The sequence below is a fragment of the Schistosoma mansoni genome, chromosome 1 (genome assembly GCF_000237925.1).
Source record: "Schistosoma mansoni strain Puerto Rico chromosome 1, complete genome".
In the NCBI taxonomy this organism is placed as follows: domain Eukaryota; kingdom Metazoa; phylum Platyhelminthes; class Trematoda; order Strigeidida; family Schistosomatidae; genus Schistosoma; species Schistosoma mansoni.
Window position 1 is genome coordinate 12,124,133 of NC_031495.1, and position 15,318 is coordinate 12,139,450.

The 15,318-nt window shown below is 30.4% G+C and overlaps 1 protein-coding gene across 1 annotated transcript in view; it reads right to left on the reverse strand.

Moving 5' to 3' along the window:
* Smp_165410 (putative lhx3) overlaps window positions 1-2,187 on the reverse strand; it is a gene marked incomplete at both ends in the record, with an annotated part of 10,164 nt that extends 7,977 nt beyond the window's left edge. Inside the window, one exon of the mRNA XM_018793288.1 lies at window positions 2,157-2,187. Coding sequence (XP_018647815.1) covers window positions 2,157-2,187 — 31 coding nt within the window. The remainder of the gene's footprint in view (window positions 1-2,156) is intronic.
* Between the last annotated feature and the right edge of the window lie 13,131 nt (window positions 2,188-15,318).

A 15,318-nucleotide genomic window follows, 5' to 3' on the forward strand; every position in this document is an offset into this window, starting at 1 on the left:
CAAATTTATACATATATATATATATATATATATATATATATATATATATAGCACTGGACGGCCGTTTCGTCCCACTGTGGGACTCCTCAATAGTGTGCATCCACGATCCCGCCTCGCGAGATTCGAACCCAGGACCTACCAGTCTCGAAACCATTTATAAATGGTAATTATTATACATAAAGGAAAGAAATATATCAATATGTGTTATAAGACAACAAGACAAAATGCTTTTATAATAAATTGAACACGTGAACAAAGGTTAATAATATATATATGGGTCAATCTATCTTACAGTCTAACACCTATAATGCATTAACTTATTAACTTTTTCCCATCCACTTTTTCATATTCTTATACTGACATAAGAAACATGAAAAAACTCACATTATATGAGTTCATTTGTATTATAAGAGATTATCAATAAGCTTTCTATTCATGCCAAAAAAATATCTATATAAATAACATACAACTTGTATCTAATAAATTTCATGACACCTTAGTTAGTCTGGAATTGTTTTCTTCTTCTTCTTCTTCTTCTTTTTCACCACAATAATATGAATACTACTACTAATAATAATATTGATAATATATACAATGAGCATAAATAAAATGTCTCATTTATCTATCGAGAAAACAAACTTCTGAAATTTCTTTCTTATTCTAATATAAAATAATCTACATGTGTGTCTGTATTTATCGATGATGGAAGGGGGGGCAAATATAAAATTAACGAATAGGCAGTTAGATGAAGACTGAAATCTCCGATGAAAGGGGGGTTGGTTGTTGATAAATAAATAAAATAATGAAGTAAAAATTCGAGAAAAATTAATAAGTAAAAAATACCTCCACACAAATACACACACACAAACAGACGAACAAAACAATTTTATTCTCTTTTTTTTTGTCAATCTAATGGATAAACACCATTTAGTTAATTAAAAAAAAAACAACACCTATCTGAACAATAATAACATTAAAACCCACCTCAAAGAGAATATAATCCCCAATTTAGATAATGTTCGAATAGATTTCAAGGAGTAAATGAATTGATATAACTATTTATTTCTATTTACAGTGTGAATATTCCTTTTTCATTCTTAGTTCCCTATTCCAATATCATTATAATTGTTACCATTGTTAGTATACAAAAATTAAAGAAATGTTACTAACAATACTACTTATAATAATGTTTAAGTATGAAATACAATGTTCATATCATTTATCTACTTGTTTTAAAATGATTTATTATTATTATTATAATAAAATGATATACATAGACATATTTAAATAAATGTAATTTAATTGACAATTGAAAACAGCTGATAAATAATCATGACTGATCAAACTTGTACTAACACTAGTGACAAATAGTCCAGTATAGGGAGAGGTAGAAAAAGAAAAAAAAGGAGCATTCATATTAATTCTTTTTGAATTAAGTATCATTTTTATGTATGGCTGTTGGTGTAAATGATGAGTAAATTTTATTTGATCAAGCAAAAGGTATTTGCATAGTTGAAAGCGTGAGTCAATTGAAGCTAGACCACCATGGAAAACCTGGGAGCACTGGACGGCCGTTTCATCCCATTATGGGACTCCTCAGCAGCGCGCATCCACGACCTCGCCTCGCGAGATCTGAATCCAGGACCTACCAGTCTCGTGCCAGAGCACTTAACCGACAGACCACTGAGCCGGCATCCAATGGTGTTTTTGTTTAACTTCAACCAAGGTATTTAGCTTACAAAAGAAAAATAATATTCAGTAGTAGAATAATATTAGTAACTAACTTTATGTTACGTGGTCATCAATATTGGATCGACGTTTTAATATATAATCATCAATCTAAATAATTCAACTTTATGGTGTAATCCATTAGATGGTAATTCATTAAAGATAACTATCAGGTATTTGTTCGTTAGATAGATATATGCATAACCTTAAATTCAACAATCAATGTATTTCTAGATATAGATAACTTTCATATGAGTAACAAAATATATATTAGTGCATGCAAATGTACCGATAAATAGTGCACCGTTTTGGTTGGAATTTGATGAATAGCTTTTGTTATTCTCATCTAACGGTCACATTACTTTTTACATGCTTCATATATATATATATATATATATATATATATATATATATGACTGCTAACTTACCGAAAAAAGTCTTCTTTGCAGTACAATTCATCTGTTCGTACAAAACATTTCTCTGATAAAGAAGTACCACAATCCATACATTTTAAACAATTTACATGCCAACTCTGGTTAAGAACTTGTAGAATAGTTCGATCCATTACCAATTGTTTGCATCCAGCACATTGAGGAGCTAGTCAATAATGAATTTCATATGAAAAAGAAATAAAATGAATATAAAAAAAATAATAATAGAGGTAATCTATATTGTCTCCTTCCGTATAACACGAATCTGTAGTGGAAGGAAATTATTTCAATCCGCCTTTTAAAGATTTGAAACAAACGAAATCACATTTAAAGTTAGAAGATAATTACTCGAAATGTCACTCTTTTACTACAATAGATAGAGAGACTTAAAAATGTGTTAGATAACATTACTAGACTTTAAATGAAGTAACTGAATTAGCAAACTAATTGGGAGGTAAACAACTGTATCATTTCTCAAGAACAAGGTTTCATCTCAGACGAATACGGGATATTTTAGTCTCTGCCTTGCGAAACTCAATAAAGTATGTAGTAATTAAAAAGCCATTTATTATTCTTTCAGCTATTCAGAACACTGTATTTTATTTAATTCCTAATAATTTTGCTTGTCGAGTAGAAAAAATATCACTTACTAATGTTAACATGTTTTAGAGGTTACCAATTATATGTTATTTGGCATCATTCGGTGCTTATAATTACCTTAGAATATTGCATGAAGTAACCTTAAAATGACTCAATTTTCTGATTCCTGGTGTCCAGTCAGTGATAATAATAATTGTATACTCGATAAATAATTGTCAGGATTTGAAAGAGTGGTTTCACAGAAATTAATCGACTACCGTTTAGAAGATCGCAATCAAAAAATTACTTGTAAAGATCTCAGTAACTGAGCCGACGAAGGCAAATTCTCTCCAATTCTCATTTCAAATTCCTTTTTTGGTGTAATGAGCATTATATTTTGACGGAAATGAACTTACACCAATGCCTGTGTCGATGCCGGAACTTTTACCTATCTCATTTCAAGTCAAAAAATGCGTGATTTTTTCTAAACAAATAATACTATTTAAGTGTCTGTATATTTAGGGAAGGGTAATTTTTTCATCGATATTCCACTGAATATAATTTTCTGTATCTCTATGGGTAGTAGAACAAGATGTCTTCATAAGGACCTTCCTGAAGTTTTTGTTTAAAAACTATGTCATTTATTGCTGAAACGATTTGTGATGGTATTTTTTCGGGCTCCAAGTTAGTTTCCATGCAATTTTATAGTATAACGTAAGCAATGTAGTATATGTTTTAAGCACAAATTCGCAAGTCAAAATTTTATAATAGTTCACTGTTTATAATTGTGAAAATAACCAATTTTATAAAATATTACATTTACTTATCATCTACTCAAAAAACCTATCTGGTTAGAATGTATATCTTGGAAGACCCCTAATTTACCTGTTATTTTCTAACGAAACGAAACGCTAATGGGGATTTGTGGAGATTGTAGTGATTTTAATGGTTGAATTCATGAGTAGATCTAAGGTAGACCATCATTAAAAACCTGGGAGTATTGGACAGTAGTTCCATCCTAGTATGAAACGCCTCAACAGTGCACATCCATGATCCCACGGGCGGGACTCAGTAGTCGAGAGGTTAAGCGTTCGCACATGAGACCGAAGGTTTCGCGTTCGAGTCCCGTGTGTGGAATCGTAGGGTGCGCACTTCTGAATCCCATACTAGGCAGAAACGGCCGTCCAGTATTTCCAGGTTTTTAATGGTAGTCTAGCTTAGATCGACTCATGAATTCACCTATTAAAAGAAGCTAAATCTGTTCACGAAATTACAAATGGTAAACTGATAATTCTTCTACTAGTCAAGCTATCGAAGATCTAGGGTGTATATTAGCATCCAGTCTCCTAGTTATGTTTCTTCTAGAGAGAGAAATATCAGAGTTATAAAAAAGATACATAGAAAATTTGTTCCCTGGTTAGAATTGAATAATAAAAATAATACTGTAATTGTTTTGAGAGTAGGGTAAATTCCATATTTTCATCGATAAACAAATCAAGCTTAATTGTATATATCAACTACTCATATTTCCGTATCAAGTGTTAAATAGAATATGAACTATAATTATAAACAATGATATTTAATTTTACCGATAGAAAAATGTATTTGGATATATTCTTTTCCCTTGACTAAAATAAGCTGGCGAAAAAAATACCGAGAAATACTAAGGAACAAAATGTTTTCTTTATATCAGTGTAATGGACACTTCCCCAATTATTTTTTTTAATAATTGAGATCATGAATCAATTGAAGCTAGACCACCATGGATAACTTGGAAGCACTGCACGGTCGTTTCGTCCTATTATGGGACTCCTCAGCAGTTCTTGTTTGTTAATTCATTAACTGCTATATTTCTAAATAGCCATTCAGTTCAACCATAATGTTCTACAACTAATATATAAGAACTTTCATTTGAATTAGATTGAATAGTTTCATAGTAATTGGGCTCCAAGTTGATGTGAGACATTAAATAGTAAGAATATATTTATAAAATCTCAGCAAATGTATTTGAAGTAAATCCAACGTTTTGCTTGGCAATATGATCCAAGCTTTCTCAAGGAAATATAATTAAACATCATGAACTCAACTAAATTTATAATAACATTGAATTTTTCAATAACACTCGAAACGGTAGTGATATGGATACTACTACTACTACCACTACTACTACTACTACTACTAATAATAATAATAATAATAATAATAATAATAATAATGAAAACAGTGGTTCTGAATAGTTGCCAATTAAATGAATAAAAAAAAGAAAACTTTACAATAACAGAAAATAAATGAAATTTCCATGTGACAAAATCGGTTTAGATCTATATTGATGACATGATCTATTGTACATAAATGATATTCGGTTGTTGTTGTTTTTTTGTTTTTTGTGTGACTAAGATATTGACACCCTTATTTATGTAAAATAAATATTTTTTCCTATTATGTTTCTTGTCACTATATTACATATAAAGATTTATTTGTCTGATGCGTGTGTGTGTATATATATATATGCGGTTAATTCAAACCATTCAAAATATTTCCACATTCATAAATCATTTGGTCAGCTTAACAACAACAGATAGAAACCATTCCGAGTTTTAGATAAAATGTGGGTTCATTCATTAACAAAAATAACTGCTGTCTTTACTTCGAATAAAATGTTATTTATTCATATATCTCTAAACAATTAAATAACAAATGTATTCAATGTATTAAATGAAAACTACTTTAGGGATGAGGGGGATAAATACTTTAATTAAAAGTGCTTTGTTCTCATTCCTAACATTTCATAAAAAAAAGGTTATCGAAGAAATCGATTTGCTGAAATTCTTGTTGTTGAATGGATACTTATATAAATGAATAAATAAATCCATAGGAAATAATATCGATATTCTAAAGGTATTTTGTGTAAGCATATAGAGCTGTGGTGAGATTCTTCGTGTTGCCGATTATCGATAATTTACTAATGTCCTGACAAAAAATCATATACTTTTACGAATGAACTCAGATCATGAATTCGATTCAAATAAGTAATAAGACGAAGATTTCGAACTATCTGATTTGAAATGTATTGCGCTAATATATCACATAGTTCTGATAATCTTCGTCTTCTTATCACAATATCGAAAATATGTTTATCGTTATTGAAAAGATGTTCTTAGGAATTTTTCCTAGATAGATAGATAAGTTTTCAATTCAAACCAAGTTTACTCTTCAAGGTGAAAATGAACACAATAACTTGCTTGTTTTAAACTATTTGATCAAAAATGGATAGTGGCTAGCAGTGGAATCAAGGACGCGCGTTTCGTCCTATTTGGGACTTGTCAGCTGGATGTACCTGCATTTCAGAGTTGATATTCACTCTGGACTCAAATCCAGTACCTTTTGCTTCAAACTCCATCGCGTTATACACTCAGCTACTGAGTGGATTCAAACAAGCAATACTAAGTGAATTTATATGATCAAAAGAAATTTAAATGAAACTCTAATTCTGATCATCTACTTACACATTCATGCTGGTATATTGACTTCATTTACAATGTAAATTTGTTCAGAAATGTTACTACAATCATCACATTCAAAGAAGATTAAGCAAAGAGAATAAAATGTTATGATAAATATCATACAATTCAATAATTTTCCTATAAATATTAATGAGTTTACCAAGACAAAACAATTCATTGTTGAATAATTAATCAGATGAAATTTCATGGATTGTTCAGAAGTTTTATCTTACCGTCATGATATGACAGAAACACTGTCTCAAGTCTTAGAACTATACAAAATTAAAGTACTCTACAGAATAGTCAACTTTTCTAGATGCTTTAGTCTGAGTATAAATGAATGTCTTTCTACTTATAAACAGAATTTTTCTTATAGAATAGGTTGTCTTGATTATCATCTCTTCTATGCTGTAGTCTTCTCATGATGCCTTAATTTATAAAAGACTCGAGAATCTACAAATTAAATCAGCAATAGCAGTATTCTGTTTTCATCACCCTTCAAGTCTATAGTTAAAATATCAAACTAATTCGAAAAGCTTTTCCAAACTATAAAAATAGGCGAGTGGCTGAAGCTTCCCATATATGTTCCTAAACCCTACTACTGCACCTGATATAAAGGAAGATATAGATATCCATCCAACTTGGACCGTCTTTCTAAACAACTATACCTAGTTTGTTCAAATCTTATGTCATCGACAAGCAAACTGGATCTGTTTCTTTACGTCAAGATATATTACTCCTTTCATACCCACTCATACATACATACATGTCACACCTTTGACCTGAACATTATGACATCAACATAATTAAACTTGTTTGAAAGTACCAAATATTTTGTTATATTTCTCTATAAAATTTAAATTTATATTAATTGAACTCGGTTATTTATTCTCTGAACAAGGAACTCATACTGAGTCTTGGAACACCGTAAAGTTAATTTTCTACTCACTGGTATTTAACAAACATACTACATTATTCTTATGAACAACCGTTAATCCCGATCCTCATTTGGTAACGGCACTGTATAATCTATGTCCTAGTTCATCAATCTTAGTTATATTCATTATTATTGTCTGCTGAAATTTTCTTTTGAAGTTCATCAAATGATCTGGTAGATGAGAGAACTTTGAAGCTCAGTACCACCCGAGTTTCCCAGCTCAACAAGTGAAGCTTTAGATAAGTATTTCAGAAGTCACTGTCATGAATTCAGTAGTAGCTTAGATCTTCTGTATTGCATCAAAACTGCATTCGGTGGAAGCTACCATGGAGAACTTAGTTATTAACAAAGTAATATGTTTGCTAGTATCTAGGTGTGATATAGATTTCTGGAACGTCGACTGAGAATAAACAATCTTTAAACCTAAGTAATTTGATATTAAGAACAATTACTTTGAGGGGACTTTTGATACTGGTCTTCTTAATAGATTCGTAGCTTGCTACTACCAGTAAAATAATCCAACAGTGTTTACGTTTTTATAAAATTAAACTCTAACGCCTAAACCTAGGCAAGCGTTTCTACTTTGAAATGAATTTATGGTTCACAGAAACTATAAATAGAATGATCAGAGCCTACAGTTTCGTAACGAAAGCCTGAGGACAACCACATCAGGTAACCGATATGGGAGGTGTCTGCTACTGAAATAATAAACACTTTGGGAATTAGTCGAACGTTCTTGTCTCAACACCACATATCATGCCGATATTCTAACTAAACCTCGAATTGACTCATAATGTAAGTCACCATGATAGTTCACAAGTGTTCCAATCCTTGTCCTTTGAATAGCTGCAAGCCAATTCATGGTACTTTCACTTGAAATAAAATTAACCACGTAACTAATAAATTACTTCACCGAATAGTTTATAGTCATTTAGTTAGACAACTAAGGTAATAAAGCCAATAATTCGACTGCTTGCGAACGAGCTATCAGTCTTTACCAAGACAGTATATTTCCCAAGATTTTTTAACTTAAAGATTGATTTAATCATGGACTGAATCTAGCTAGACATTATTTGGTTTGAAACTCTTTAACAGTGAACATTCATAGTCATACGAGAGCTCGGACTCAAGACCTTCAGATTTTATGGTAACCTCTTTGCTCTCAGAACACTGAGTTGACATCTATTGGTCATAATTTCCAGCCACAACCACTCCGCAGTACTGTGGGACTATTATCCAATGTAATAGGTGACATGTTTCTCACAAGTGACCCGAATTTTATATTTCGTTAAAATTATTTTGGAAAATTACTAAGTGTGAGTTAATCGTATACTAAATAGTAATGAATTTTGTAAAACATAAAGAAATGATAGCTGAAAGATTTATCATTATGTAACAACTGAAATAAGATTTCATTACTAACATTTTGCGGAATCGATTCGACTAATGATTTAACTTATTTATTCTACTATCTTCTTACTTATTTCTATCCTTATATAAGGTTTTATTATCATTTAAAAAAAGGCCAACTTTATTAAAAATCCCGCCCAAATGTTCGTGGATCGATTAAAGTTAGACATAAACACCATCGGACTCCGGCTCAGTGGTCTAGAGATTAAGCGCGCGAGACTAATAGGTCCCAAGTTCGAATCTCATGAGGTGGGATCGTGGATACTCACTGCTGAAGAGTCCCACGTTAGGACGAAACGGCCATCCAGTGCTTCCAGGTTTTCCATGGTGGTCTAGCTTCAGTTAACTAATGATCTCAACTATTAAAATTACTATGATATCCACAAAAACCCCTTCTGATATTAATCAGATTTACAATGAATTAACTATAAATTTGGTTTTCCACATATCTAATTCAAATAAAAAAATTGACTTGATTATAATCTATCTGTTGTCATTTATTTTCTCATTGAGTATTCAATTAATATAAGAAGAAAATAGAAAAAAGGAATGTCATGGTATATTTTAATTTATTACAGTAAAATTTTCCTAAGAGCGCGTTAAAACAATAAAGAAAACAAAAAGAGAAAAAATATATTCAGTTAAATATGGTTGTGTAATCTATCTATATATATAAATGTATATAATAGAAATATGCTGAGTCTGCTACTGAAATTCAGATGATTATAACTTGTCAAAATAGTTTACATTATGGTTAAATGAACTAGAAATTTTCTTTTTTTCTTTTATTTTTCAGATCATTTGTTCTGATGACAAAATCGACAAGAATAAAGACGGGAAAGATGAACGAAAAAAAGGAGAGAGAGAGAAGATGAAAGACATTAGAAGTTAAAAGAAGTCTTAAGTTATACAACTAGATAATCAAATAACTTAAAGCACTAGAATATTATGAAATATCTAATGTGATTTGTATTGTAGTGAACGAGAATACAAGTTGGGACAATTGAATGTATGTGATTGCAAAATTACAGAATCTGAGAACAGTAAAATCTGAGAACTATACCTTAAATTCTTCATTCATAAAATGTTAATCAATCGTCTCAGAATTCATTCTTATTTCGATTCGACACCAATCATTCTCTTTTCTTCGATCTTCTTAACCTTCTGACTCTAGGCATTTCAATTTCGATTGGTGAAACATACTACTTATAAATGTTGACATTAGCAGCACACACCACATTATGATAATTTATCAGATAGATATAATTGCTTAAGCGAAAATAATTTATTAGTCGTTTATTAGATAAAATTTAATTTATTCAAAACTACAAGTTGGGTTCAAAGCATGAATATGATAAAATTCTTGCTGACAGTTATACTATAACTATCATTCATCATGACAAGACTGTTTTACTCGATGAACTGAATAATCATTGAAAGGTTACGTGTGACTGATGATTTGAAATACATTTTTATGGTAATATAAATTATCTTTCATTTTTATCTGTTTATAAAATAAAATTATCATCGAGAAACTACTGAATAAATGCTAATCGATGGTATCAAAAAACTATAAGAGTTGATCGTATACCAATGATCAATAGAGGTGTAAATCAATTGACAAAGATATCATTATTAATTATTTGATATCAGTATGGGGTTATGGAGATTGTTGAGTCTTTGGTTGAGATCATGAATCGAATAATGTTAGACCATTATCGAAAACCTATAAGCACTGAACGATCGTCTCATCCAAGTTTATGACTCCTCAGCAGTGCGCATCCAGTGGTCTAGAGGTTAAGGGTTCGCATACGAGATCAAAGGTCCTAGGTTCGAATCCCATCTGCATGATCGTGGATGCGCACTTCCGAGGAGTCCAATACTAATAAGAAACAGTCGTCTGGTGTCTCCAGGTTTTCAATGGTGGTCTAATATTGATTGATTCACGATCTCAATCAAAAAATTATTTAATAAGCAGCTAACTATGATTGAGAGTTCTTCACAGGTTATTGAATGGTCAGTAAATCTGCATTGTTGGATATTTGACTTAATATCTGATTACTTTTATAAAACGATGTGAATACATTAAACTGTGAAATTCTTATTTTTTGGTAACATGTATTATGTACAGTATGTGGATTTGTAGTTTCGAAAATATAAAGATATTTCAATTGGAATGAAACAGTCCTTTAATACTCCCTAATACTCAGTAATTTTCTAGCTGTGGTCAACCAATGATAAAAATCACCATACCATTATATTTATAATTTATTGTTTAAATGGATTTATTTTCAGATCAATCAATTAACTTATTAATAAAGTGGATGCAAACAGATGCTAAGTAAAAAACAAATTTAATTTGTAGATAAAACAAAATGGAGGAATATCCGGGAGATTTACTGTTTCCACTTAGAGTTTTATATAATCATAGAGTGTTTCAAGTCCATTCATTTTATAGCTATTACTAAAATAACACGTAATAGGTTTTGACTAGGTTATCATTACGAGTTACTTCAGATATCATGAATGTTAGTATATATTAGATCAGAAATGTACCATGTACTTTATAGAATGTAGCTTGACTAGCTTGAAGATTATGTATCTGAATTAATCATGTCACACTTTGTAATATCGTATTAGTTAAGTGAATCCTGAAATAACCAATTTTTCATTGTTAGATGCCAAAACTGTAAAAAATGTAGAATATTAATGTAATTATATCATTTCAAATTTCAGATGAATTGTGACTCAGTTTACTCAGCATTGAATAAGTTGCAGAAATTCAAAAAAAAAAATGAATTATTTCAAAAGTGACTATAACCATCACATGAAAACCAGAATTTCAGTAAAGCATGAACATTTTGTCAAACTATTCAGTACCATAACTCCAGATCTACCAGTGTTAGTCTCTACCGATCTTTCAATTTCAGTTGAATTATCTAAGGTTTATACTATTGTTTATTCTACAATAAAAGTGTTTAGGAATATGTCTTACTAATAACCAATAAACAAGGGTGAATTATGGTGTAAATTTAGACTTTGATATCTTCTTCAGTTGAGACATACGTACATATTAGTGGATAAATGAAATGCCAATTTTATGAAACAACATCATATGAATAACGGAAAAAAAATCACTTGCTTCTCTTAACTACTGTAATTCACCGTGAAAAGTAATATCTATAATATACATTTCTAAATCCAGAATTTCATCCCTTCTTTCTTTATCACACAGCAACATTTACATTTACTCTTTAAAATACTGATAGGTCTTGGGTTCGAGGTGGGATTGTGGATGTGCATTGCTGAGTTGTCCCATAATAGGACGAAACGGCCATCCAGTGCTCCCAGGTTTTCCATGGTGGTTTAGCTTTAATTGACTCATGATTTCAACTATATAAAATGAGAAAATAGTTTGTAAACTACTATTTATTGTTATCCACTTTATGATTTAGTAGTTATTCAATTTCCTTTTAACAACTAATTCAATTAATACTGATTTTGTCTTCTTTAATTATTAGATTGTTTATCTAATACAACAGATTTGTCTGTCTTCATTAATATTAGAATTTGACAAGTGGATAAAAGTGATAGTTCAGTGTATATTCATTTACAACGAGAATATAAACATTGATAATTTAATTTATTAGTGAATAGGTTTGTATTTCTTTTGGTCATTGACCACTGTTTCCCCTTTGTATTGAGTATTATCCATTCATATCTACAAACAACTATGTAACCTTACGTCACATTCAGTCTTTCTTATTATTTTAATGATTTTAGTCCTATTTCATATATTATTCATAGATTGCTCAACTCTGTTTCATTTGAAGAAATGTCAATGATTATCAAGAATGATAAGAATAACTGGTAGAAAAGATAATGTACATATGAACTTGTATGTTTATTGAATATAAAAATCTTTGCTTGATGGCTAGAAAAAACATAGTTAGTGACAAATCAAACAAATAAGCTACTTAGGTCCTTTTTTACTGGTTCTATAGTACTGTAGTGAACAAGAACACTAGTTGGGGACAATCGAATGTATCTCACTAAATACTGATAACCATGCAGTAAACAGTTAATTTGCAAAATAACAATCAATTGTCTCAATCTTAACTGTTCCTTCTGCAAATATCAGTTCGTCTTCTCTGATTTCATTGTTCATACATTTTCCTACCGATTGCGCTTCATTTCTGTCCTTTCCTTATCGATCTTCAGCTAAAATACATTCTATGCCTGACCATCACCATATACTACTTATGTGGATATAAGTAGACCATAACCACAGTACGACTAAACAGTTAGGTAACTTGTTTACTTGCTATACTCTTATTCAATATAAAATAAATGACAGAAAGATTTTAATATTTTTGTAGTCTTGAAGTCTAGTGATGAGAAAAGATAACTCCTCTTAAACTCTTAGGTAATAATTTCTATCAATCATATAAGTTTAAAGCTAAGACCATAGACTTGATGAAAATATTCTTCAATCCGTTTGTATGTATGCTTGTTTAAGTTCCTCAATTTCATTGCCGTATCATACTTCATAAAATTAAATAAACGTTACAATTTATTGCATAACATCTAACAATATTTCCGAATACAATTGGTTTAACTATGTTACTAAAATTCAACCAGTAGAAAATACTAGATGTTATTTAGTGATTGACTAGAGTATTGGAATCAATTCGTCACTTGATAAGTCCATACACTGTTAGCATCTGTGAACATACCAATGGATGACATAAGTTTAAGCATCTGATAAACTGTAAGATTCACTCGATGACCATTTTAAGATCCCAATTACTTAAATATTGACCTATGATCGTACTTTTTGTAGTATGTACTACAAATATAAGTGTAACTGGCTTAAGAAAAATGATTTTCGGCCACAGTACAGTAGTTTGAGCTGAATATCTGTCAAATAAATTAATGGGTTTATTTTAGTGGATAAATTTCACTTAGCCACATTAGTTTATCAGAAACTATCCAACATTTACCAGAAGATATATTTGTCATAATGATACAACAACATTAAAAGGATTTGAGTTCAGTGATATGCGTAAGATTACTAGTCTTATTAAGTGTTTGATTAGTGAGATGATTATCTCACTTTTACAAATCTAACAGAGTATTATATATCATTTTCAAAGTTGATTGATATATATCATCCAGGTTTCCCATTTCCAATCACTTTTCTTCTAAATGTTAACCATCATTTTGACATAAATATTCCTTCACCTTGGAGTAATTATATTTGTATGGAATGCTTATATCATTTTACACTAGATGTTCATTTACTTTTAGGTATTTTCAGTTTATGAGGTTGAGTACTTCAAAATTGCCATTATCACCCCCCCACCCCATTGTTCACAAAGATTTACAAAAATATGTATAAACTAACTCATTGAAAACACTGATACTAAACTGGGAGACAAACATACTAATTTTCATTACTTTTCATTGATCAATCTAGTGATAATCGGTGATTAATTTTTTACGATTCATATTTGTACATTTTTCATTTGTGAATATTGTGACTGGATCTATAAGTGGATACTGGCTATTGGAAGCCGTAACTTGGAAGACACAAGCAAGAATATGAAGATCTTAGAGGTTTTCAGAATATACTTTGATCAAAACAATTTTCAGATCTCATTGATTGTTGAATAATTGTATTTGTTTTTATTTTACCTAGATAACAGTAAATATAATCTGTTTTTAGGTAGGGAAGAAATTTTATTACCTTAATAAGATATTTGAAAAGTACATTCGCTTTTCAGATGGTCAGGTCATATGAAAGAAAATTAAGTTCTAATAAGTGTAGGTTCGTACTCTCTGTTTAGAGTCATACATTTCCGTACATAATTTAGCAGCTCTATCTGACTACTGAAGCCATAGTATGCAGTGTGATGTTTAGAACTGATAGTCGAATTCTCTCTCTATTGAACTATTACTCTACAAGACTGATGATCGATCACAACTAATGGGAAGCAAACCAATTAAATTTAACACGTTCAACTTATCCTGTATATGACGAATTGATGAGTAATTACATGAATAAGATTCTTAACAAATAGAATGTTCAAATTAACTTAGTATTGTTTGTTTGAATATTCCCATCGATGTGTTAGGACTGCAACTGGTCAGTCTCTAATTGGCATATGTGTATACTGTGCGTATTGCCTCGATATAGCCTTGATTCACAAGCATGATAAGCAAAGATGGATAACTATTTCAGTGGAATCGGGTCCATTTGATACTGAGTTAAAATCCAATGGTTTATGCTTTTAGTCTTTATCACTAACTGAAAGAAGTTAGATTACAAGATATCAACTTAATAGTCTGATGTTAACGGCATCGTCTCAAGGAATGATAGATCTTGTATCTGATCTCTAATGAAAAGTTTTAAGCTAGAAAACAAGACTTGTCCATTGACCCCTGATTTCAGTGATTTCATATGTTATGTTAATTTTTGATGATTTATTAAACAGATTTCCTTCCAAAAAAAGATGTTAGTGAATTAATTTTCGTTTGTTTACTTTTGTTTTATAAACAAATAAGATTTTATCCCAAGTATTGGACCAAATACTAATTTAGACGAATTGTTTTGTCAATAAAACTTCTTTGGTACATTGATCATTAAAATATACCATTATTGGGGATTAGTTCAACCATAATTAAAACCATTTCACCTATTTTTCAGAAAGGGTTTTTGTGGATATTA